The sequence below is a fragment of the Emys orbicularis genome, chromosome 4 (genome assembly GCF_028017835.1).
Source record: "Emys orbicularis isolate rEmyOrb1 chromosome 4, rEmyOrb1.hap1, whole genome shotgun sequence".
Lineage (NCBI taxonomy): Eukaryota > Metazoa > Chordata > Testudines > Emydidae > Emys > Emys orbicularis.
Window position 1 is genome coordinate 117,755,968 of NC_088686.1, and position 26,054 is coordinate 117,782,021.

General features: G+C 39.2%; 1 protein-coding gene across 1 annotated transcript in view; it reads left to right on the plus strand.

The window, feature by feature from the left end:
• KCNQ1 (potassium voltage-gated channel subfamily Q member 1) overlaps window positions 1–26,054 on the plus strand; it is a 553,847-nt gene that overhangs the window by 397,015 nt on the left and 130,778 nt on the right. The window contains exons 13-15 of the mRNA XM_065403597.1: window positions 1,326–1,420; window positions 2,086–2,132; window positions 3,218–3,279. Of these exons, the coding sequence (XP_065259669.1) occupies window positions 1,326–1,420; window positions 2,086–2,132; window positions 3,218–3,279 (204 nt within the window). The remainder of the gene's footprint in view (window positions 1–1,325; window positions 1,421–2,085; window positions 2,133–3,217; window positions 3,280–26,054) is intronic.

Sequence of the window (26,054 nt, forward strand, 5' to 3'; positions counted from 1 at the left end):
AGGTTATTTCACCTCTGTATTTGGAACTGGTGTGATGGGTGCTGAAATACTGTGTCCATTCTGGTGTCAATAATTCAAGAAGATTGTTGATAAATTGGAGAGGGTTCAGAGAAGAGCCACGAGAATGATTAAAGGATTAGAGAAAAATGCCTTATAGTGCTAGGCTCCAGGAGCTCAATCTATTGAGTTTAACAAACAGAAAGTTAATGGGTGACTTAATTACAGTCTATAAATACCTACATGGGGAACAAATATTTAATAATGGGCTCATCAGTCTAGCAGAGAAAGGTATAACATGACCCAGTTGCTGGAAGTTGAAGCTAGATGATTTCAGACTGGAAATAAGGCATACATTTTTAACAGTGAAGGTAATTAACCATTGGAATAATTTACCAAGGGCTGTGGTGGATTCTCCATCACTGAAAATTGTTATATCATAATTGGATGTTTTTCTAAACGATATCCACTAGGCCTTATTTTGGGGGTAGTCCCACGGTGTATGTCATATAGGAGGCAAGATGATTACAGTGGTCCCATCTGGTCTTGGAATCTATGAATATATATTGCTGGACTTGTGTCAAGATTACTTGCACAGCACATCTTGTTTTCTGTGTTTGTCTGCTTACAGACCTAAAGGAGTGTTTATGCAACAGCTAATCTAGAATACTGGGTTGATGCGAAGGCCCAGATTTCAGGGAGGTCTCTAGTTCGACATATGTTGCTTGCTGGGCTGATGTCAAGTCACAGTGCTCCGTACAACTGGTATAGCAACATTAACACACTGGGCTGATGTTAAGCTTACTTGTCACATGTCAAGGGGCAGGCCTCGGTGATACCAGTGGCTCGGTACTTTTAGCATGGGCTGGTGTGAAATTGCTGGCCTTCTGGTTACTGGCTCAGAAGAGTGAAATCTGTGTGTGCAAGAGAGAGAGTTTATGGCAACTGGCCTGTTACCATGAAGCTTACTTCCAGGAGAGCCCAAGATAACCACAAACCTCAGAGCAAAATGCAAACGCTCTTCTTTGACCTCTCAATTCCTCATTAGCCTGTCCAAAAGTACATATCCCTAGAGTATGGAGAGGGAAGGAGAGAGAGAGAGAAACAGAGATTTTCATTAACCACAATAAATTTGTAAGGTCCTGGGCATGGTAAAAAAAACAAAAAAAAAAACTGGAAAGTCTTAATATTTATTCATGCATGTAATAGGGTAGAAAATCATCAGTGTGAGTTGTTTGAATAATCTGTTATTGAGGCAAATCACTGGCCTGTCTTTGTGTTTGCTGTGGTATTTGTCAGGCTCTTCACATTTTGGTTTTGTTTTGCAGCAAGCTAGAAAACCTTATGATGTACGAGATGTTATTGAACAGTATTCTCAGGGTCATCTCAACTTGATGGTACGAATCAAAGAGTTGCAAAGAAGGTATGGCATAAAGTTCACTATCCTAAATGGTAAATGTCTGTGAAGAGGATTCTAATAAGCAGTGCAGTCGGGTGGGGAGGAGAAGATTTAAAGGATTGTAAATGGCACTTAGGACTGCACAATTAGAGAAATACTGTTTGATGTAATTCACAGTAAAGGTTTCTATTTTGAGAATTTAAAAAAAATTTAAATCATTAAGAACCATTGATCAGAACCTGGTTATTTGTATTGCTTTAGTGGGTACAGACCCCAACTATAGACCAGTATCCCCACTGTGCTAGGCACTATACAAACAGAATAAAAAGACAGTGCCTGCCCCAAGGATCTTATCATCTAAGAAAAGATACTACAGATGGATACAACAAAGCAAGCATCAGGAAACTGAGACAATACTGATCACCATGAAAAGCAGTGGTCATTGCTAGAATCTATAAAATAGCTAAAGCACTAGGACACCCATGTAGGGCTGATATTTTCGTAACTACCAAGGCCAACTTTGGTCAAATGATGTTGTTCATTTGTACTGCAAAGCAGAATTACTTGAACATTGCAACCTATTATTTGGAGAAGAGGTTTTTCAACCAAAGCAAATGAATATTCTGTTGTTTAAATCTGAGGAAGAGTTATCTTCTGTTATAAACAATATCATTTCTTTCTGTTTACAGGTTGGACCAATCTATAGGGAAGCCATCTCTTTTTATTTCTGTCTCAGGTGAGATAATAAATTTTAATTCCTGTAATCAGTGACATGTTTGAATTAAAAAATGTCTGCTCCATAAGTATATGACTAAGAACCACAAGAATTTGTAAGGTGCTCAGGTACTATGGTGATGTGTGATATATCTTTCTTTATTTTACACATGTGGGAGCTGAAGCATAGAAAGGTTTAATGGACTTGCCCAAGGCAGCACCATAAATCAGAAGTCCTGACTCCTCGCCCCCTGCTTTAATCATTATACTCCACTAAATAACAGGCTACAATTAAACCTCAAAATGTAAGAGAGATGTCTGGAATAAAGTTGATTAGAACATATTTTTGTGAAAATATCGATGAAAAATACTTTTCATTACTTATCAAAAATTCAAAAATTGTCAGCGAGTTCCAGCCTGCAGTTAGGCACCTGAATTCATATTTAGCCTCTAGCACCTCTGAAAACTGGGTGCTTTTTATGTAGTCACCTGATATTAGGTATCCAGTTTTTGAAAATGTTGCCTCAATTACTTCAGCCTTAAAATGGGGATTATATTCAGAGGGGTGTTATGGAGCTGAAATCAACAATATTCATATAGAGCTTTGAATGGAAATCATAATAGAAGTGCAAAGTATTAACAGTATTTATTTGTTTTGAGATGTGGTTGCACATAGATAGATATCATCTGATTGGCTGCTGAGAGCTATTTGTTAATGTCATTTCCAGTTTTAAATTTCTAAAAAAAATTCAGATAAAACATCATCCATGAACATTATCAAAGTGGCTGTAGAGCTTTACATTGTGCCAGGTTGTTTTTTCAACTGGAATTAGAAACATAAACTAAATTAGGAACCGTTTAATTCTCTCGGTTTAAAGCATAAAATGAAGGTTGAAAGTGCTCTAGACTAAAGAGCTATTAAAAACCTTGGCTTGGGCTAATGCTATAAAAGAAACAAAAGCTAGTTTTATGAAATAAAACTAATCATCCTAGCAAAGGTGTTCAATTATTCTGCACTGGCGGGCTAGTTAAACACACCATGTTGTGGCTTAATGCTATATTGTTATAACACTGAGTATTCATTTGAAAATATGCCTTACTCCACAGAAAAAAGCAAAGACCGAGGGACTAACACAATTGGTGCAAGGCTGAACAGAGTGGAAGACAAGGTAGGCCTGAGTTAGTAGTGGTTGTGGATGGAAATGGTCCATTACTGAACAGTGCTGTGTTTCATAGTATTCAGGAAAAACATATGGCTTAAAATGGAGTAACATACCTGGCTTTTCCAAGTGATGGAAAATAATTTTAACACTGAAAGTTGCATTTTCTTCATGATCATTTTAACAGCACAGATGAAGAAATCAGACTTTTTAATTGATCTCAGTCTCTTTTGTTACTCACTTCATTTTTGATTTTTAATGGTATGTATTACACATGTCTCAGTGCTCTACTTCCTTCCTTCCTCCATGATAGATAAAAGGCTCTGTTCCTTTAATACTCTGGTATATTACAGTCCCAAGATTTCTCTTTGATCATTGATTGCTCTGTTGTTTATATAACTCCACCTACTATTCCTTAGAGAGAGAGGGAGCAAATGTTGTTCTGTCCTGGTTTTCATTCTTTATGACAAATGGAGTTTTTCCTTTCAAGTGACATCAAGCTAGGGGAGAAAAAGCTGTTCTATAATCACAAATTAACAGTTAAGTGCTTTGCTGCAGCCCTTTATTTCAATGCTAGCTGCACATGATGAGCTAGACTGAAAGGTAGAGATTTATGTCAAATTCAGAAATATAGAATTGCCTATGTTTGTTTTAAGGATACACAGAGAGTTAAAAGAATTATTGATTGGAGCCTTCATCCATCTTTCATAGTAAATCTTTTTTAAGGTTTGCAAGGGTTCTTTTAATTTATGATCATTTTCACTTACTTGTTCAGTTTGCTGGTTTGGTTAAGACTGGAAGTACAATTTGTGAAGTATCTTGAGAAAAGAAGCTCTCATGATACTTCTAGCACAACTGGGAACAAGATAGACTAATTATCTCATGAGAGAACTTGGTTTTGCTTTAATTTCCAGTCCACTTTTGCAGACCAACGAGGTTTGGTCAAGGCATCCAAACTTCCAGGTTTCTTAGGCAACACCTAATCTGTGGAGATTCACCAATGACTTGTTTGTTTCTCACATAGTTCTCCATCATGCACCACATACATGTAAATGATCATGCTCAGAGATTTACTTCTACATAGTGTTAGTATGTGGTGTTTTAAAGAAAATATATAGATTGAAGAGTTAGGGGTTGGATTCAGAGACGATGCATGAAGAGGTGCGTACTAAGCAATGGTAAGGGAGTGTAAGGTTGCATAGGCACCCAAACAGGTTTTGCACATTTAGGTGCTGTGCAGTGCTCATTCAAGGGTCTGTACTTGGAAATTATACACACAAATGGAGCTCATTTCTCAAAAAGCTGCCATTCTACTTACCGTATGTTGTATCCTTGAGGCAGATTAAAAATGTTGAACGTGACAAATGTTGAACGTTTCTCATCTTGGAAACTAGCTTTTGACCAAAAGATAAAGTAGATTCTGTGTGCTGGTGTTTGGAAATGTACAATAAAAGGATTTTGAGTTGTAGCTGGTTCAGGGAACAGAAATCCACTTTCTAAATCAGTGATACTCAGACTGAGGCTCGCAAGCCACAAGTGACTCTTTAAAATGTCCCTGCATCTCTTTGCAGCACATGATATTAAAACACTGTGTGATTTAATTATTAACCAATCTAAGTTAATCAATCTGGATGCTTTTACTGTGTTATTAACTAATTAAGTTACTAACTTGCACTAAGTTATTAACCAATAGAAACCTAAATATATTGGTCTTATGTTACAGTTGGAATAAAATCTTCAAAAGCGCCTAAATGACATAGAAGACTAAGTGCCCTTTTCAAAAGTGACTTAGGCACATAAGGGGAGATTATCAAAGGCACAAATGGCAGGTGCCTAACTCTTGTTGAAAATTAAAGTTACCACTTGTGCCTTTGTTCTGTTTCAGAGTTCTGTTTCACTGAAAGTCAGTAGGACTTCGGAACCTTTGTCCTATTTTCAAAAGTGACTTAGGCTACGTAGATGCTTTTGAAAATTTTACCCTGGATCTTTATTTTTTTAGACAGTATTCTGTAAGGATTCCATTTTGTTTTGAAATCTGTCTTCAGCATGTTATTTAGCATTTGCTTAAGAGAAAAGCAGAAGACAATCTCAAAGACTAGAGTAACAAAAAGTAACTTTAGACCTTCTGCAGCTGCAGTAGAAATTTGATTTCACCATAGGCAATGTATTGACATAGATACTACTGTATTCAACAGAATATTTGCACTGTCCAAATGAAATGTCTTTTTTTTTTTTTTTTGGTCTCACAGCTACTTTCAGATAAAGTTTTTGTACATAGGACTAGCTGTATTGATTAGATAACGTGCATCTCTGAAACCAGAGATGACCTAATAAACTACAAAGAAACTAGCATCTGATGCTTAAAAACAAGGCTAAAATTTAACCCAGATATACCAAAATTAAATAGGCAGTGTTTTTATACTTCTATGACTTGATATAACAGTCATAAATTCAAGGTGTACTGATTTGTAAGGATGGACAAATAGTAATTAATTATTTAAACCGTGATACTCAGACCTCAGTGGTTCAGGAGCCAAATGAGTGATCAGCGTTACCCAAAAGAGCCCCAGTAGTGTGAATTCATTGTTTCATTTACTATCGTACTACATATTCATATTTACACAGTATGACAGGGGAAATGTGATATTTCCTATGTAGGGCGAATAAACACTCCATCTAATACATCTGTTTCATAGGTAACTAAAATGCTTTTATAAAGAGATTCAGACCCAGATTCTCTGCTGCACCCGAGCACAGTGGAGGCAATGGCTGGTGTAGGGCTGTCGCAAAGCTTGTTACGGCTCTCTGATTCTCAGGTTGTTCCAATGGTCCCTATAGGCTGTCCTCCAGCTGGGCATATAAACTGACTATCCCCTCCAGGATAGCTTGCTCACAAACTTCTGGTCTGGCCACGAACAGGGAGTGGCATATAAGCTGGCTCTACCCCAAATGAAGATTCCTCATGCCAAGCAAATTCTCAGGGGCTGGTTTCCAGCTTCTTTGCACCAGCAGGAAGGGACCAAGGCATTTCAGATGCATCCATTTATCAGTCACTGCCAGCAGAACAGTTATTCAAAGTTACTACTTGCACATGGCATAACAATAGCCAAAGGATCGGGGTGACATCATTGCCCCATTGAAATCAATGGCAAAACTCCAATAGACTTCAGCAGGGCCAGGATTTCACCCCAGGTAGCTTGCTTTTTTCAAAGCTCCTCCTCACCTTACGAACCACTTCCTTCATTATTGGAACTTTCTAGGCCTTCCCATCACTGTTGGCAAAGCATTTACACTTGTCTGTAATAGTGACAGAAGCAAATCTGTTCTAGAGCTACATGTATCATGGCTAGCAGTGGCCACTTCACAAACAATGGTATGTGAAAGAGAAAAATTTCATGTTTTATTAATAAGTGGTTTTTATCCAGAGTTAAACAACAAGCATGGCGTGTTATAGAAAAATTCTGCCCTCTCGGAAAAATTCTGAATTTTCATGCATCCCCCCCAAATACACCATTTTCTAGAAATTAGGAACAGTTTGGGGGGGTGGGGTGGTTCCTGCCAGCAAAAACTACCTTTTAATTTTCACATGAAACACACCTTTGTTTCCACTGAAAGAGGAACATTTTTTCTTCCTGTGGTGGAATTTGCCACTTCTCATTAGATCTTGAAGGGGAAAACAAACGCCTCTTAATATTTCTGTATAAAATATCACCCATATATCTGTGGACTGAATGAGGCAGGGTCCTGTGGAAAATATAGTATGTGATCATATGTATCATAATGCATATGCACAAGGGGGCCAAATTAAAGAAGAAAAGGTAAGAAAAAAATTCACCCCAAACACTTTAAATTTGTCAAAGTTACAGGCAACTGAAAACACATAGCGTCGGCCAATCTTAACTATGGGCGTCACTGCCCGAGTGGCCTATAATAAGAGCTACAACACTCACTATCCAGTATGTAGTCAGAACACATTTTAGTTCAGCCATTGTTCTCTGCTGCATAAGAATCAGTGTCGAGTGCCTTGTTCTTGGAAAGATGACGCTAAATCAAGAACCACACCCTGCCCATCTGTTCCTCTAACTTGCACCTCAGAGGATGTGGCTGAGCAGGAATGTAACAAGAACAAATCAATTTATTTGCAGTGGCCAGACCTTTCTTTTCATCCTATAACATCTGTGAATGTCCAGCCCCCCTGACATCCAACCCCCAACCCATGAAATCTGGCGGCTGCTGGCTGGCCACCAAATGCAAAATCAAAAGCAGTTTTCCAGATCTGCACAGCTGTTTTATGTGCCACTGTTGATAGAACTGCAGAGCACACCACATGCCAATGGTTTAACTCTCAGAGTGTGTTGAGTCTTATGCAGGAGAAAGTCTACAGCACACTCAGAAACCTTTATTTGTCACAGATCCTTTCTTCTCTCCACAATGTGACTTTTTTGTCTTGTGACTGTCATGATAATTGCTGGTACTAAAATTAATATAATCCCATCCAACCACTTTCTAATCATTATTTTAGATATGGTAGGCCCAATCTTCATTTTTTGTATTTTATTTTAATTTTTTTTGGTTACAGGTGGACACATTACTTAACTTCCCATAGATATTTTGATGTCAAAACATGTTATCCTGGAAGATCAGATGGATCATAGAGCTTGGGCAAAATTTAGCAGTCCTGGATTCTGATATTCTGCTCTACTTATGTGCCAAAACTCCCACTGAGGTCAATAAAACTTCTGTCTGTGTGAAGAGCAGAATATCACAATCCATGTTCACGAGAAATTAAAATAGACTTCTCCCACATAAGATCTTTGCTGTAATCATTGCTATAGTAAAATTAGATTCTGCTTTCTTAAGAATCACTACTATAATCCAAAGCAGTTTTCTGGGTGTACACTTCTCTGTGCAAACATGAATAATTGATTTCACTGAAATCATCAATACCGTTGAGTAGTTTGCATGGTCCCATTAAAATCTTTACACCACCTTTTAAAAGTATAATGAATACTGTGAATAACGTGGTACTGTTATCTAGTTCTAAAAATAAAGTTGTAAAGACTTAAATGGGAACTGCCGTAAATAAGTGGAAGCCTTGTTGTAGGGAACCACACAACACACTCAAAAGTGGGCATGCTAATCACGCAAATGAGTATGCTTCCTAAGTGTGCACTCTGTTTGCACATGTATTTTTGAAAATGTAGATGCACAAGTCAAATTGAAAATAAATTTGTCGTGGGAAGTAGTTTATAATCCTTGAAATATTTATAAATTCTCTTAATAAAAATAATCATACAGTGGTTTATTCATCTGCCCATTGGTATGATGGAAAACAGAACTGTTTCTTAAAGGTAAAACTCTTTGAGAAGTTGTTCCTACATGTTACTACCCAATGGACAAACGTGCAGCAGTATTTTGACCCCTGGATGGTGTTGATATGCACTTCTGTACAAATTGGAACCATGTCTCCCATTCACCTTCATTTTATAATGCCTAGTTCTCTAAAAAGGTGTTTGACTGTTAAATGTATAGATTCCCTATGAAGAATAAATTGCAAGTACATGACCTGCTCTCAGTACGTTAGCTAAGTATGGAATTTACTTATGTTCGAGAGCAGTGGTACTTCAACGGCCTTCTGTGCACTGGGCTTTAAACTGAGTCTGAAAATCATATTTAAAATTTGTCTAAATGCTGCTCTGGCTAAATTGGTTTCTACTGTGGTTTGACCACCAGTTTAGAAATGATTCAGACTAGATGTATTAGTTCCAGCTAAACCAGTTTCTAGCTTTAAGCCTGGTTCCTTCACTCAGTTTGATCCTTAATATGGATGGAACCTAAGATCCAGTTGCTGACTGCTACTATTTTTCCTTTGCCTGGATTTTGCTGTTTGGCCCTTCATCAAATAGTTCCCCGTTATGCAGATTTCATACTTAACTTTGGGTTTTTACATCTGTTACTGTTTAAAAGCCTGCTAGACTGGATAAGGAATATGAATTTCTGTAGTTACATACTGTGAGAGGTATCTAACTGATAAAATATGTAATCTGCAAGGATTTGATTACATATTTAAGACAGAACATGCTTTTTAAAAAAAAAATCCTCTTAGTGCCTCTTTGGACAGGATGTAAAATTAAAGTCCTGGCCACTTTTCATCATTCTAGAATGTATGTGCCCTTTCGTAATAATACAGGTGTACTTCGTGTCCTGGCTAAATTTGAACTCTGGTATATTAGAGTCTTCCTACTGTGTTTTCACTGTGTTTGAAATTTGATGCAATTTTCCCCTCACTTCCTGCCCTAAACTGTTTTATAATTTTGCTGTGCACTGATAAATAGCTGCTGGGTTTTACCCCAGTGGTAGCTGCTTTTCAGTGGTAAATGACGTGCTATCCTATATCTACCTCACAGGGGTGCTGCAAGGTTTAATTATTGAATGTTTGGAAGATCCTTTTGGACACTTGTAAAAAACACACTGTAGAAGTCTGTATAGTATTATCAACATAATCATTACCCCATGCTGCTATTATGCACTTACAGTAGTAGCACTTTTAAAAAAATGTTTTCTGCATGAAGCATTTTTTGCACATCAAGCGGCCAATCCTGTCAGGTGCTGAGCACCTTATGTTAGTTTCATTGTAGTCAGTCAGAGGTTGTGAATATGCAGCATGTCAAAGGATCAGGCCCAAATGCTGACAATATTTTCTTACTTCCAAACACAGGGCATCTATACAATTTTAAATGTTAAATAATATAATTCCAAGAACATATTCCATCATTCCCCACTCTTAAAATAAATTCAAAACGAACAACTTTTGTTTCCTGTGCTTCGTCACTGCAAACATTTAGCATCATGTGAAACAATCCGGTGCTGAGGAAATCCCTGGAACTATCATTCTTTGCTAAACTCTAGTTTTCCCATCGAAAGCTTGCTTTAGGTTCAGATCATTCATCATACTTAATTCAAAAGGTGGGGGATATTTTTGTTTGCCTTTTTTTATGTTTAGAGTGTTTCATTCCTCTCTGGCATCAATGGACAGAAATTAGACACTGAACTGTAATCAGCAGAGTCAACATCCCCCATCTGTCCCCTCCTATTTTCCAAAGATGAAATCTTCCCTCCCTACACACATCCCGCCCAATACATAACACACTAATCAGCCCTTAACATAGTTTCTTTTCCAAACTCTCTTATTACTGAATAGTTTCTGTTTTGATACCACGATTAATAGGCTTATGCTCAAATTTCTATATAGTTTTATTCAATTCCAACTGCTCTTGCACCAAATTCCCCTAAGCAGCCCATCCAGTGGGCATTTATTAAAGATGATGTTTTATAGTATCACAAGGTAAATGATAAATCATGCCACTGGCAATACAAAATCCAAGTATATATCCAGTGCAAAAAGATTTAGGACCTGTGCCAAAGTCCATTAAAGTCAATCGGAGTCTTTCCCTTGACTTGATGGGCTTTGAAGCAGGCCTTTAATCACCACATAATACAGTCATGATGATCCAAAATTTGAATCTTCCCTGATCAGGGAGAGCTGAATCACTGAACCCTTTTATAGTCATATAATATTGAAATTCAATTTTTCCACTGTATTGTGTGATCCCAGCTTGCTCAGTAATGTATGTGGGTTGTGATAATTATCCATGAAAGTACTTCACTGAGCCTATCTGTCTTTCTCTCAGTATTAGAGCCTCTGGCTGTGCACACTGATGTTGGACATTGAAAGTGGCCACAGTCAAGGTGTGTAAATAGCAAAAGAAAAAAAAAAGTCCAGAAGAGGAAAACTGTTTCCTTTAGTGTATATGATGAAATCAACCTGAGCAGAACTTGTACTGTTTATTTTATTTTATTTTTAGTGTTACTAGGTAAGTTAATACCACTAATGCCATGTGTATAGAAGAGTCTCTTTCTTCTTTGTTTTTATCAGATACATTTATAGCAAGAAACCATAGATGTTCCTGTATTCATCTGAACAAGATTATTTCCATTAATACCTTCGTCTCCATTCTTTGTAATGCCAGTTCACAAACAAAAGTTGGCAGCATTTGATATTGATTCCCATATGCTCCTGTGTGGGTATGATTCATGCCTTCAGAGTCTGCAGTGCAGAGGCATAGGTGTCCCGTTTTTATAGGGACAGTTCTGTTTTTTTGGTACTTTTTCTTATATAGGTGCCTATTACCCCCCACCCCCTGTCCCGTTTTTTCACAGTTGCTATGTGGTCACTCTGGGCATAGGAAATAATAAGGCTTGTAGGGCTAGCATGTGAGGAAGTGATATGCAGTAATTTTTTTCATGTTGGGTGCTTGTCTGAGAGAGTCATTTTTCTAAGCCAATATGTTCTGACAATGATCATCATTAAAAAAGACCACATTTCCCAAAAGGTACTATTCCATGCACCTAATACAGTAATTTCCCATTTTAAATACAGGAGAAAACTCTGTTATCTCAGATACTCCTCAAGCTATTGGCAAATGCTGGTTTTAATGTTGACAACTGAACACCTGAAAAGAATCCTTCACATGTTGCTCACCTTTCCGTTTTCCTTGAAATGTCTGCCATCCTTAACACATAGCCATTCATAGTGCCTTTTAAATGTGCAGCAACACAGCACCCTGTACTCCTTTTGGGAATGTTTACTCTACTTCCTTCTGTACCATAAAAAGCAGCGCACCCTTAAAAGGCAAGTATCTGAACCTGCCAGGCAGACTATGGCTGTCTTTCACACTGGTATGCAGCAGCAATAGAGCAAATGTTGAAGTTATTTTTAATTGAATATTAATGCTGAAAAGTTGATGTTAATACTGTAATAATTTTTTTTTTTTTAAATGCCATGGCTTCTATTTTCCTGGTCAGCAAAGAGAGGCACAGAAGGAAGTGTTCAGCATTTTGCAAGTTGAATTTATGTTTGTACTAGCCAGTTCAGGCAACTATTAAATATTGGCATCCTGCAGTATGCAGATATAGATCTGACAATCTATCTTCTAGCTGCCCAGAAATATAACTAAAAATGATCTGTTTGGAACCTTAATTTCGAAAGTCCTATCAAATCAATAATACCGATACAGCTACTAGCAAGTATTGACTGATCCACTATACAATTTTTTTGCAACCACACACAGGACAAATGAGGAGTTTAAAAAAAATAGCTGTATAAGAGATTAATCACTACCCCTTCAATCTTTGGCCTTTGTCCAGAGACTGGGGTACAAGAGTAGGGTAGCAGTTTTGGTGCTGTATTATGTGATGTGAGATACCTGTTTTCTATAAACAGGACTAAAATCACATCTCCCTTTCACATAAAATTTGCAGATGACACCAAGCTCAGAGGAGTTGCAAGCATTTTGGAGGACAGGAGTAGAATTCAAAATTATCTCGATAAATTGAAGAATTGGTTTGAAATCAACAAAGACAACAAGTGCAAAGTACAAGTGCAAAGATGACAAAGACAAGTGCAAAGTATTACACTTTAGAAGGAAAAATCAAACGCACAACTACAAAATGGGACATAACTGGCTAGGTAATAGGTAGTATTGCTGAAAAGGATCTGGGGGTTATAGTGGAACATAAATTGAATATGAGTCAACAATGTGATGCAAAAAAAGCTAATATTGTTCTGGCATGTATTAACAGGAATGTGTAATGTAAGACCTGGGAGGTAATTGCCCCACTCTGCTCAGCATTGGTGAGGTCCCAGCTGGAGTACTGTGTCCAATTCTGACTTTAAGAAAGATGTGGATAAATTTGAGAGTGCAGAAGAGAGCACAAACATGATAAAAAGCTTAGAAAATCTGAATTTATGAGGAAAGGTTAAAAAAAACTGGATATGTTTAGTTTTGAGGTAATAAGTTGTTTTCCATGCCTTGCACAATGAGCCTCCAATAACTGAGTGAGGCTTGTAGGTCCTACTGCAATACAAATAAATAAGATGAATAATTGAATTTTATTTTTATTAAATAAATGTTATTTTCACTAATACTTCATTAAAAGTTGTGTGCCTACATACTACTGTGATGGTCACAAAAGAAATGAGCAGTGTTGCCAAGTCTCACAATATTTGGTGTTTTTTCTTAATGCCTTGGCTCTTAGAGTCATGGGATTATGTGAGAGCCTCAGTTTTCATGTTTTAAAATAAAAAAAGCAAAGGTGAAATCCTAAACTCATTGAAGTTAATGGGAGTTTTGTCATTTTAGTGAGGTGCCAGGTTTTCACCCCAAGTTTCTAGCCCTCATGGTTGCAGAGAAAAGATGGAAAACATAATTCAAATCTATCCTGAAGCCTCAAAAACCAGAAGGTAAATAAAAAATACAAAATGTATTTTTAAAAATCCTGGTTTTAAGCCAACTCTTTGATTTTGGGGGGCCTGACTCATAACTTTTGAATGTTTGGGACTAGCAATAATGAATGAGTTGTAATATACAGGCTTAAAGTTCTGTCACTTGTGATTCAAAGTAAAGTAAGTAGAAATTCAAGAAAAAAATTATATAACAAGCTCTGTGTGTTTTTATTTTTTTCAAAAAATCCTGTTGGGTAACTCATGAACAGCAAGGTTTGAAGGAGGAACCATCAGGAATTTATCAGCTGATCAAACAAATAATCCAATAAACAGTCTTCAAATTAGCTACTTTTCTGGGAATCTGTTTTTGTGTTTATATTTGAGTAGGGATGTGAGTGGATATAAGGTCTGCAAATCGAGATGACTGATCTTCCGTTAAACCACACAAATCCTGTTTTGTCTAGCATTTCAAAGATAAACTTATGATGAAAGCAAGACTTGAAACTCAGCCCACACCATTCTTGTGTGTAGGCCGTTTACATCTGATGTGGAGTGGAAATGCACAGTGACTTTGCATACAGAGCATGTGGTGCAGTTGTCTGGAGTAGATACCCTACAGAAAAGAAAACAGAAAAAAAGTATTATAAAAAAATTACAAGAAAGGCTTTTTCCCTCAAAGCTAGATAAAAGAGACCATAAGACCCTCTTCCAGCTTTATTTAATTTTTTTATGGCACTAAATTGTTGTAGATAAAAAAATCAATAAATATTTTAATACAATGGGCTAAATTCGACTCTGGTGTAAGAAGGTGCAACTGCAGTGAAATCAGATGCATCTGGACTGAGTTTGGCCCAGTGTCCTTGTTTGTTGACAGAACAACCTCATTAGAATTAAAATCATTGATCCTTATATTAATTTGAAATTGGTATCAGGGAGGAACGTGCATTAAAGTCAAGAGGAAACATTTTAGTTCTGAGTCTTTCCGGCTGCATGAAAAGTACAGGCAAAAGGAAAATCTATCTCCTCTCTTCCCCACTTTACTCTCCTGTGTCGGCTAACTACATTGTGATTAGAAAAACACAGGGATGCCGCCCCATTCAGGCAGAGGGGGGAATGGGTTTAGCCTTAATGCCAGGAATAGGGCTGTTGCAGGGTGTATTCCACCTAGGGAAGGGGAGGGCAAGAGAGTCATAAACTGCTTCCATCGTTGCTCCTGAGTCAGCATAACAACACACTGCCCCATTCACAGAGCTTGTGCCACAGCCACAGTTTATCGTTGTATGTGCAAATCAAAGACCTGTATTCATTTATAAAAATATGACACAGACCGTAGTCAGAATTGCTTTGCAAACTCCTTTATTTTACAAACCAAGATATTAGTTTCTGTCTATTACGTAAACTGATTTTATTACTGGGCTTGGTGGAACTATGTGAGGAGAAGCGATTTGTTGTTGTTTATTATTTGTGATACAATAGTGGCTAAAGGTCTCACCCAAAGTCAGGGCCCACTGTGCTCAGTGCTGTACAAATACATAGCAGGAGAGAGTCTTACAGTCTAAATATATAAGACTGAAATTTTACAGAGAGAAAACTAAGATCCAGAGAGGTCAAGTGACTTGCCCAAGGTCACACAGGAAGTCTTGCAGAGCCAGGAATTTACCTTGAATCACCTGAATCCCAATCCAGTGCCTTAACTACAAACCATCCTTCCTCTCACTTAGTCCCATCCTTTCTCTTGAAGCCACTTCAGCCTCACATGATGGTATTGATCAGTTTGGACTGGGGCATAACAGTGTTCCATTAATTTTAAAAAAACATTCAATACCCGAGAAGAGTTTATAAAAACCCATAACAGTCCAATCCAGCCAATATAAACATACTGAAACTATGTTATACAGAAGCTTTTAAGCCATCTGGGAACTGGCCTCCAAACATAGTTCCCCCACTCTCATGTAGAGGGGGTGGCTAGGAGAGGTGTTATATATGCGTTTGAAAAATGCTATTTATATATTTAAGCAGACAGTAAGGAAGTTACTATTAAAAAAAGTCTTGGACCATCTGTTACTCTTGGGTTTGCTTTGGTTTCTCTCTCTCTCTCTCTCTCTTTCAACAAATGACTCCACTTAATGCAACACTTGATTTCCATTAAACAGATAGGTGGTAATTCACTTAGTAACATCTGCATCTTAACCCCATTAAATCCTAATAGCTTTAATATATCAAGGAAGCTGGTGTGATTAACAATACTGAAGGCTTTGTCAGAAGCTACACCTAATAAATATTGCCCCTTGTCCAGTACTGCAAAAGGAGTGAATAAATACATTGTGTCTCCAAAGTGAAAATGCCCCAAGCAAGATAAATACTCTAAAAGGCTGACCTACAATAAAAAAGTTATTAAGCAATAATAGAAATGATATTTGTGTGTGCATACACATGAATGTGTGTATAGCCCCTTTCCCCGAACATCTGAAGTTGGGGCTGGCCTTTAGCCCTGCATGGATGGGAACAAAGACTATTCTTGAAAAGTTTCTTTGGTTTTCATTTATCCTTTCATTATGGAGTCACCATTCATTCCAGCTCCTTCCCACCCCCCCACCCCCCGCCACTCCCACTCTTCACTGCACCTTCCTGCATATAAAGTTCTTTAGTGACATTTTCTCTCCAGTCACCGTAGAGTTCAGCCCTCGCAGGTCTTGTCTTCACTTGGATATTTGGAACTGTAATTCCCAATGGGTGCAGTTCTACTGCTGGTACCAATGTAAAAATTCTAAACCCAATAGCTGCCACTGGTGGAGCTGCACCTATTGGGAATTACGAGCCTGTAAAATCCTTGTGTAGAAAAGGCCCTAGACGCAAATGGGCAGCAATGGTCATGGGTGACAAACCCCCCAAATGAGGTACACTGGACAAGTAGAAAGCAATAGAGAAGTCAGCTGGCAGTGAGGTAGAGCTTCTTGCTTTACCGTGTTTGAAATTTTCTGTCAATCAATTGTGGAGAAAGGGATTTTTGTAATCCCAGGCTTTGTGTGTGAAGAGGTGTTTCTTTTCCTCCATTATAGTTTCTGCAAAGTTCTAACCAGAGGAAATTTACAGGAAAACACCTTGGGGATGGATGGTCCACAATAATCAGTCCCTTTGTTCGGAGCACAGATTTCACAATGAGGCTGGCCCTTTGCCAGTGACTCTCCGCTTTCACGTTCACCTCAGACTGCACTGTTTTTGCCAGGTTCTATGATCAAATGGTACACAGCTCTGCTAAAACAGTAAACTAAATATGGGAAGCATAGAAAAGTGGGAAGAGGCAGAGATACTCAGCCTGGCTGGCCAGAGTGTTGGTGGACTGATCCAAGATATTGACTTACAAACCCTGATCTCTCAATCATCCTGAATCTGACTGAAGGGTGGAACTCTTGAATATTGGGGGTTTGTGATCAGGTGCTGGAGGCAGGATAGAGTAAATCAGTTTCATTTTATCTAGATAAAGGGGGAAATGCCTAGTTAAATTAAAGGAGCTACATTAAAGAACAAAAAAAAGCAGTGACTCCTCTACAGCTGGTCACCAGAATTCCTGTGTGCAATTGCTGGCTGTACAATTTAGGTTTAGATTTAGAGGTACAACTAAAGCAAGGATCAACAAATCAGGCTTTGAAATAGAGACCTTTATCGTAGCTTTTTTTTATAAAGAAAAGAAGTTGGGATAAATCCAGGAAAATTGTAAGTGGCTCGGCCTGGTGTATATTATTTTGTGTTAAACCCAAAACAAATAACTTCTTTTTTTCTTGATCCCTTTCACATGTATTATCAATGAGGAACGCAGGCCATCTGTCAGTTAGTCATGAGACTGCTGCAGTAATAAAAACCCACCCATTTACTACACATGCATAGCTGTTGTTAACACATGCTTCACTGATTTTGATGACTAAAGGATTGGCTTGTCCCCCCACCCCGCCTCTGTGGGTAAATGGGGGTGAGGGGAGAAACTCTTGACAACACCAATGTTACTGCATTGTGCCATGATAACTGTAAATAAATTAGGTTTCAAGCAAATTCTGTGTATCTAGTCTACTGACTGCCTAGATATATATTATTACACACACACAAACTATGTTAAACAAATATTATTGAGGTTGCAAAGTTAAGCACTCAGAAGTTAGGAAATGCCAGAATTAAGGTTACCCAGGAAGCCTTAATTCAGTAAACTTGTGCGTGTGCATGATGATAGTCTTTAATTACATGAGCTCAAACAATTTTTTCCCCACAGGATCCATGCCTCTTCTAGTGCACAGAATGGACCTGCTGGGTTGTACAGGGAAATAGACTGCTCTCTGTAGAACAGGTGGTTCATTTGTTACAGAAGCTGGAAGGTGTATAGTTAATGAAGCAGTGGCATGTGGCCACATATTAGGAGAAAACAAAATATTGAATAATTGCACTTTAAAAAAGCACTCACTGCACATTCTGTGCACTGGCTCCTAGTCCCAGTCTCCCTCTCCAGTCTCCTCCTCTGATCTTAGTCTCTCCTCTCCATCCTGTCCCCGGTTCCTTGTCCTAATCTCCCCCCTCCATGGCTCCTTTTCCCATTTTCTTTGCCCAGCCAATCCCAGCTCTTCTCCTGCATCTGGGCTCCTTGTCAGATCAGTCTTCCCCCCACACACACTGTCTTTCCACCACCCCACTAGTTCTGAGTCCCAGACTCCTCCCTCAGCGGTCATCCAATCTCAGTCTCCCCTCTCCCTCCCACTGGTTCCCAGTCCACTCACACACAAAGCTCCCAGTGTCCTTGCCCAACCAGTCCCATTCCCATCCCCAATTTCCAGTCCCAGTTTCCCTCTTCCCTCCCCTCATTAACCTCCAGTTTGAGTTTCTTCCTCCTGCTCTCCTTGTCTCAATTTACTCATCTCCTCCTCCCCCACTCCAGCTCTTGTCCCCATTCATTCTACTCAGATAGTTTCTTCCTCCATGCTGAGAGCACAGGCTTTTTGTTCTCAGTTCAGATGCTGGCCCTGGCCCTGGCCCAGCCCCCAGCAGCTCAGAGCTGCAATTGCAGGAAAAGTCCTGCTCATCTCTAGGCTGGAGCATGCCCACTACAGATGGAATCCTCAAAGGTTTTTAACTGCAAAGGTTTAGCAATTCTGTACTGAGCATGTGCACATTGTGATTTTTTCCCCAAAAAAACTTATAACTTGGCCGAATTTGAGTGGATTTTCAGAGACCTCACAAGGCATATCCCTGACACAAAAGTTGCTCCCCTGCCAAATTTCAAGTCTCCAAACTATGGGTGCATAAGATCTTGTCAAAGAAAAAGTTACCAAGAATTCTTTAACGTGACAAAATAATGTATTTTTTCCCTAGCTTCATTCTCAAGAAGAGCTGGACTGTTTGATCTGAAATTTTCCTGGGGAAAAAATGGCCTGAGGCAGATAACTGGCATACAGATTTTCAGTGTAGACGGTTAACATTTGGCAAAATTATAAGTAATTTTAAACAACTTAATGGGAAGTGTCAGGCAACCATAATAATAATAGGTGCTACCAGCACCACCTATCATGCATCAAAGCCTGGATTATCTGTCCCTGCACTCCTCTGCTAAGCCGTTGAGACACCTGATTGAGGGTAATTTCTTCAGCACTGAATGGGAAAGGGGGAGGGAGGAGGAGGAGAATAATAATAATATTTAGCTCTCTATTTTCCAAGCACTCTATAAACATTAGGGTTGAGATTTTCAAAGCTGCCTAAGGGATTTAGAGAGAGAAGGTGGGTGATGTAATATCATTTACTGGACTGTTTTCTGTTGGTGAGAGAGAGAAGCTTTCAAAGTACACAGAGCTCTTCTTCAAGTAAGGGACTGATACACCCTAATTAATGGAGTTAATTAAAATTAATGGGAGTTAGCTGTCCAAGGCTCTGATCCTGCAAAAGACGTGCTTAACTTTGTGCTGGGAAGAGTCCCATTGAAGTCAATGGGAGTCCTCACACTGATTGGGGCTCAAATCCCCTAAGCAGCTTTGAGACTTTCTAATACTCACCTTCTCCCCCTTATACTCTGTTGAATTCTCTACCTTGGACTGTAGGTACTTCCATGTGTCATGGTATACTCCCCCACAGCTGCCTTAACATACTCATTTGCCTATGGCCCTCAGGGGCTATGCCAGAAGCCATGAAGAGCCAGAACACAGAACCTCTCTGGCCATGCTCCCTTCCCATGGCCTTGCCTTCTGTGCCAGAGCCTGAGAGAGGTACTGCATAGAACCATTTTGGCAGCTCTTCACCACCCAGGATATCCCTCTATCCAAGTGGTACTCCTGATGGCCAGATTTTCTAGCTCTATGGCTCCTTTCTGCCACTGCAACTGTGTAACAGAGAATCTGTCCCCCACAGTGGAAAGTTTCAACCCATTTATAAGGATGTGGAAACAGAGAATATACTCTAACAGAGCCTGGGTTCTTTTCCTGGCTCTGCCACTGACCGTCTACGTGTAGGGCCCTACCAAATTCACGGTCCATTTTGGTTAATTTCATGGTCATAGGATTTTAAAAATCATAAATTTCATGGTTTCAGCTGTTTAAATATGAAATTTCAGGGTGTTTTAAGTGTAGGGGTCCTGACTCAGAAAGGAGTTGGGGGGTCGCAAAGTTATTATAGGGGGGGTTGTGGTACTGCTGCTACCCTTACTTCTGCGCTGCTGCTGGCAGCGGCGCTGCCTTCAGAGCAGGGCGGCCGGAGAGCGGCGGCTGCTGCCTTGGAGCCCCAGCTCTGAAGGTGGAGCCACCGCCAGATCCAGCACGGAAGTAAGGGTGCATGGCATGGTATTGCCACCCTTACTTCTGCACTGCTGCTGGTGGGGTGCTGCCTTCAGAGCTGGGCGCCTGGCCAGCAACCGCCGCTCTCTGGCTGCCCCGCTCTGAAGGCAGCGCAGAAGTAAGAGTGGCAATACTGCAACCACTCTAAAATGACCTTGTGACACCTCCCCCGCCCCACAACTCCCTTTTGGGTCAAGACCCCCAATTTGAGAAACATTGGTCTCCCCCCATGAAATCAGTATAGTATAGGATAAAAGCACACCAAAAGACCAGCTTTCATGGGGGGAGACCAGATTTCACAGTCCGTGATGCATTTTTCATGGCCATGAATTTGGTAGGGCCCTACCTATGTGACCTTAAGCAAGTCGCTTCACCTCTGTGTGCTTCTGTTTCCACTTCCACCCTTTCTCTTATCCATTTAGATTGTAAACTCTTCACACTCTTCCCTGTAAGCAGGGACTGTCTCTTCTTATGTCTTTGGACAGTGCCTAGCAAGTTTCCTGGTGGTGCCACAATTTGGACATTCTGTACAGCAAATAATAAAAAGTTGTGCCTCCAGCCCAGAAAGATCTGGATTCTATGAGTGCCTAGACTATTAAACATAAAATAAAACAATCTATGACCAGCAGCAACAAATCAAAACAGACACACTAGCACTTGAAACATGGCTATTTTCCAGATTGCCGTACCAGATAAATACGTGGTAAGACATACAATTAATTCACAATCTCCAAATGGTTCTAAAGAATAAGAAAATTATCAACAAGGGAAAGGGATTCAGGAGTCGTTATAGAAAATTCCATGGTGTCATCAACTTCTAGCATGACTGCAATATTTTTTAAAGAAGGAAACAAGGTTACCAAAATGTATTGATAGAGGTAAATGAGACAAAATGTAAATCCAAAGAAGTACCATATTGCACATATGGTAATACTTGCAAAAAGTATTATGTAATGTTTTGATCACTGTTTCTTCTGTAGGAAATTATTGCCATGGAAGGAGTGGATCTTTTGGCAGCCAGGATCATTTTAATTTCAAATTGTTTTGGTTGGAAAAGTCTTAGACGTCAGCCTTACTCTCCTGACAACGTTCAGACATCAGAGTAATTCATATTATCTCTTCAAAAATGTGTAAGAAAAGTAAGCCAAGTTCTATGGTACAAGATTTATACTGTTCACACTTGTGAAAGATTTAAAACCCAGGGAACACAGTATAATAATTATAAAATTATAGGAACAATGTGAATATTTTACTCTGAAGACACGGGACACTGTTTATGAAATAGAAATCTACTGGAAGGATTTAGTACATAGCAGTTTGAGACAGCTAAATATTTCCTTGAAATGATTGAAGAAAACTGACATAAATGAAGGTGGTGTGGAGATAAACTCAAAGAAGACTACTTGGTTGGGCAAAGTGGTCTTTTCCTGCCCTGAAGTATCTTGTCCTTACGGTAGTCAATGTCTTGGTAACAGAACAGTGTTAGATGTTCCGCTCCATGTGATAAAGGCGTTCTAACTGTCCAGAAAAGGCTAACCAAAGAGAATAGCAGAGATAAATACAGGAGCTCAGCACAAGTAGCTACTAGTGCTGATAAGCAGCTTCTGCCAGTGCTCAAGATGCTGTCTCTGCTACTGACAAGGGGTTTCCTCTTCCACCCACTTTGCAACTTAACATCAGGACTCTGTGAGCATTCTGTGTTGAATAATAATGAGGGTCATTTTGAGATATCCAGTTTGTTTCCACCTTCCCTTCTGTGCTTCTTTCCTTTCCCTACCTCTTTTATTACTTTGTACCAAAATGAGCATGTGAGTTGCACATGTTATAAAGAAAACATAATGGCACTTACAGTCCATGAGCTAGCTGGTGCCTTTGCTACTAAGGGTACTCACAGAGTACACTAGTGTTATGACTTGGAGAGCCAGCTATTCTAAACCTTAATAATGGCACAATGTACATGTTTGCTTTGAGGGGGCCTAGGCAAAGTATACTGTGTTGATTTTCTTGGCATACTATGTACCTATAATTTAGTCTAACATTTTGTGCTGTATGTAACTGGGCACAGGATCAAGAAGCTCCACCCAAAAGTTAAGCAAAATATAACCAAACTTTAAAAAAGAAATGGTTAAAGGGATACTGTCCAGTTAAAAGTAATGTACATGTTTAAAAACAAACACGGTTACTTATATTACAGCCTATATAGTAGATAATTAAAACCAAAAGGAGTTTTAAAATCTTCATTTACTTTTTGCAATTGTCTTTGGCGTTTGGACTGGGAAAAGAGACTGGCCAGTTTTGCTTTCAGGTCTCAGCCTAACCTGCTCCAGCTACTGTGTTGCAGTTTGAGTTGGGAGCAGGAGACTGTCGTTTGTGGAGAGAGCAGAAAGCCATTTAAACGCAGTCATATTGTTCTGCTGAGGTGCCTTGCTCCACCTGTCTCAACTTCCTCCACTCTTTGTCAGCCTGTAGTGCTGCCAAAGGACGGGGAGGAGAGATGGGACACTCTGGCTCCACCACTCCCCTTCCTTTCCCTTCCCTTCCCTTTCACTGTTTACCCGATTTTCAGAGTTGCTGAGTCCCTACAATTCCTATTTACGTCCACGGTACCGCTGGGTGCTCAGCACCACTGAAAATCAGGCTATGAGCATATTATGAGAAGGAGAGTGTCACAACTCCTACACACACGGGTGCTCTCTCTCACACACACAACAGTAGATCTTGCCGTGGCTATTGTGTGATCTAAAAACAGCCAAGCTTCTGAAAATCTATGTTAAAAGCACTCCCAGCTTTATTTCTGTAGAAGCAGGAAGAAGAGCAGACATAGACAAGTGCCCAAAACTACCTAAAGTTAGTAGTAATCAATATATTAAGGTAATGCCATGGGATCAGACTTAGGGCCCCATTGTGATAGGTGCTCAACAAACACAGAAAAGAGACAGCTTCCTATATTTTTAAACTAAAAAAAAGGACCTAGATTTTTCTTTCCTTCTGACCCTCCCTTCTTTAACATGTGAGGTCAATGATACTAGCCACATTTTAAGGACTGAGGCAGAGGAGGAATCTGACATTGCTCCTAGTACTGCAGTATTATTTCTTGCCTTTCATGTGCAAGCAGAGTACATGGTTTAGGCCTGCATAAAAGAATACTTTGGCTAACAAGTTTTTATTTGCTTATTACAAGTATTTATAAGTGTCATCACCATAATATTTGAGCATCATAAATGGAGAACGTGTGTGTGTGTGTGTCCATATATATATGGGCTGTCAAGCGATTAAAAAATTAATCGCGATTAATCGCACTGTTAATAATAAAATGCCATTTATTTAAATATTTTTGGATGTTTTCTACATTTTCAAATATATTGATTTCAATTACAACACAGAATACAAAGTGTACAGTGCTCACTTTATATTTATTTTTATTACAAATTCACTGTAAAAACCAAAAGAAATAGTATTTTCAATTCACCTCATATAAGTATTGTAGTGCAATTTCTTTATCATGAAAGTTGAACTTACAAATGTTGAATTATGTACAAAAAATAAAACAGTGTAAAACTTTAGAGCCTACAAGTCCACTCAGCCCTACTTCTTGGTCAGCCAGTCGCTCAGACAAACAAATTTGGTTATATTTGCAGGAGATAATGCTACCCGCTTCTTGTTTACAATATCACCTGAAAGTGAGAACAGGAGTTCACATGGCACTGTTGTAACCAACGTCGCAAGTTATTTACGTGCCAGATATGCTAAACATTTGTATGTCCCTTCATGTTTCAACCACCATTCCAGAGGATATGCATCTATGCTGATGACAGGTTCTGCTCAGTAACGATCCAAAGCAGAGTGGATCGATGCATGTCCATTTTCATCATCTGAGTCAGATGCCACCAGCAGAAGGTTAGTTTTCTTTTTTGGTGTTTCAGGTTCTGTAGTTTTCACTTCTGAGGGTATGTCTACACCCAGCCGCTAGTTCGGCGGCTGGGAATCGAAGTTCTGGGTTCGACTTATCGCGTCTTGTCTGGACGCGATAAGTCGAACCAGGAAGTGATCGCCGTCGACTGCGGTACTCCAGCTAGACGAGAGGAGTACCACGGCGTCGACGGGGGAACCGCAGCGTCGACGGGGGAGCCTGCCTGCCGCGTGTGGACCGAGGTAAGTCCGAACTAAGGTACTTCGAACTTCAGCTACGTTATTCACGTAGCTGAAGTTGCATACCTTAGTTCGAATTGGGGGGTAAGTGTAGACTAAGCCTGAGTGTCTGAGTGTTGCTCTTTTAAGACTTCTGGAAGCATGCTCCACACCTCGTCCCTCTCAGATTTTGGATGGCACTTCAGATTCTTAAACGTTGGGGTGAGTGCTGTAGCTATTTTTAGAAATCTCACATTGGTACCGTCTTCGCATTTTGTCAAATCTGCAGTGACAGTGTCTGTAAATCAAACAACATGTGCTGGGTCATCATTCGAGACTGCTACAACATGAAATATATGGCAGAATGCGGGTAAAACAGAGCAGGGGACATACAATTCTCTTCCAAGAAGTTCAGTCACAAATTTAATTAATACATTATTTTTTTAATGAGCATCATAAGCATAGAAGCATGTCCTCTGGAGTGGTGGCTGAAGCATGAATGGTCATACGAATGTTTAGCATATCTGGCACGTAAATACCTTGTAACGCCTGCTACACAAGTGCCATGCAAACGCCTGTTCTCACTTTCAAGTGACATTGTAAATAAGAAGCATGCAGCAGTATCTCCCATAAATGTAAACAAACTTATTTGTCTTTGCGATTGGCTGAACAAGAAGTAGGACTGAGTGGACTTGTAGGCTCTAAAGTTTTACATTTTTTTATTTTTGAGTGCAGTTATGTAACAAAAAAAATCTACATTTTGAGTTACACTTTCAGGATAGAGAATTCACTACAGTACTTGCATGAGGTGAATTGAAAAATATTATTTCTTTTGTTTATCATTTTTACAGTGTAAATATTTGTAATAAAAAAAAATATAAAGTGAGCGCTGTACACTTTGTATTCTGTGTTGTAATAGAAATCATTATATTTGAAAATGTAGAAAAACATCCAAAATATTTAATAAATTTCAATTAGTATTCTATTGTTTAACAGTTCGATTAATCACAATTAATTTCTTTGAGTTAATCGCGTGAGTTAACTGCAATTAATTGACAGCCCTAATTATATATATATGTGTGTGTGTGTGTGTGTGTGTGTGTGTATATATATCAATGTGCATGTCTCCGGTACTACTAAAGCACCTATCACTATGGTATCTAACACCATGGTATATAACAATCAAGTATTGAGCATGCCTACAAAGTGCTATGATCAGATGGCATACCACTGACTTTCCTAGTGACTTTTTTTCCTTCTCTCTTTGAGGAGGGGAGAGGTTAGTGGTATTTTCAAAAATATAACATGTATTGTTTCATGTGTTTTCTTTTTCTCTTCCTTTTCTCCTTCTCAAGTTTATTCTTTCCTTCTTGCCTAAGACAAGTTGATTGCTTGCTGAGGGTTTAAACTTCTGTCTGATGCCCTCTGATGTTACCCTTTTCTGCCATGGGGACCAGGGGAGAGGAAGAGGAGAACCTTATTTGGCTCGTGCAAGTCTTTAATCCTAGAGACCTTCCAGGAATATACTGTTTTCTTGTGAGGTGGGAGGGGCAAGAAGATTTAATTTCAGA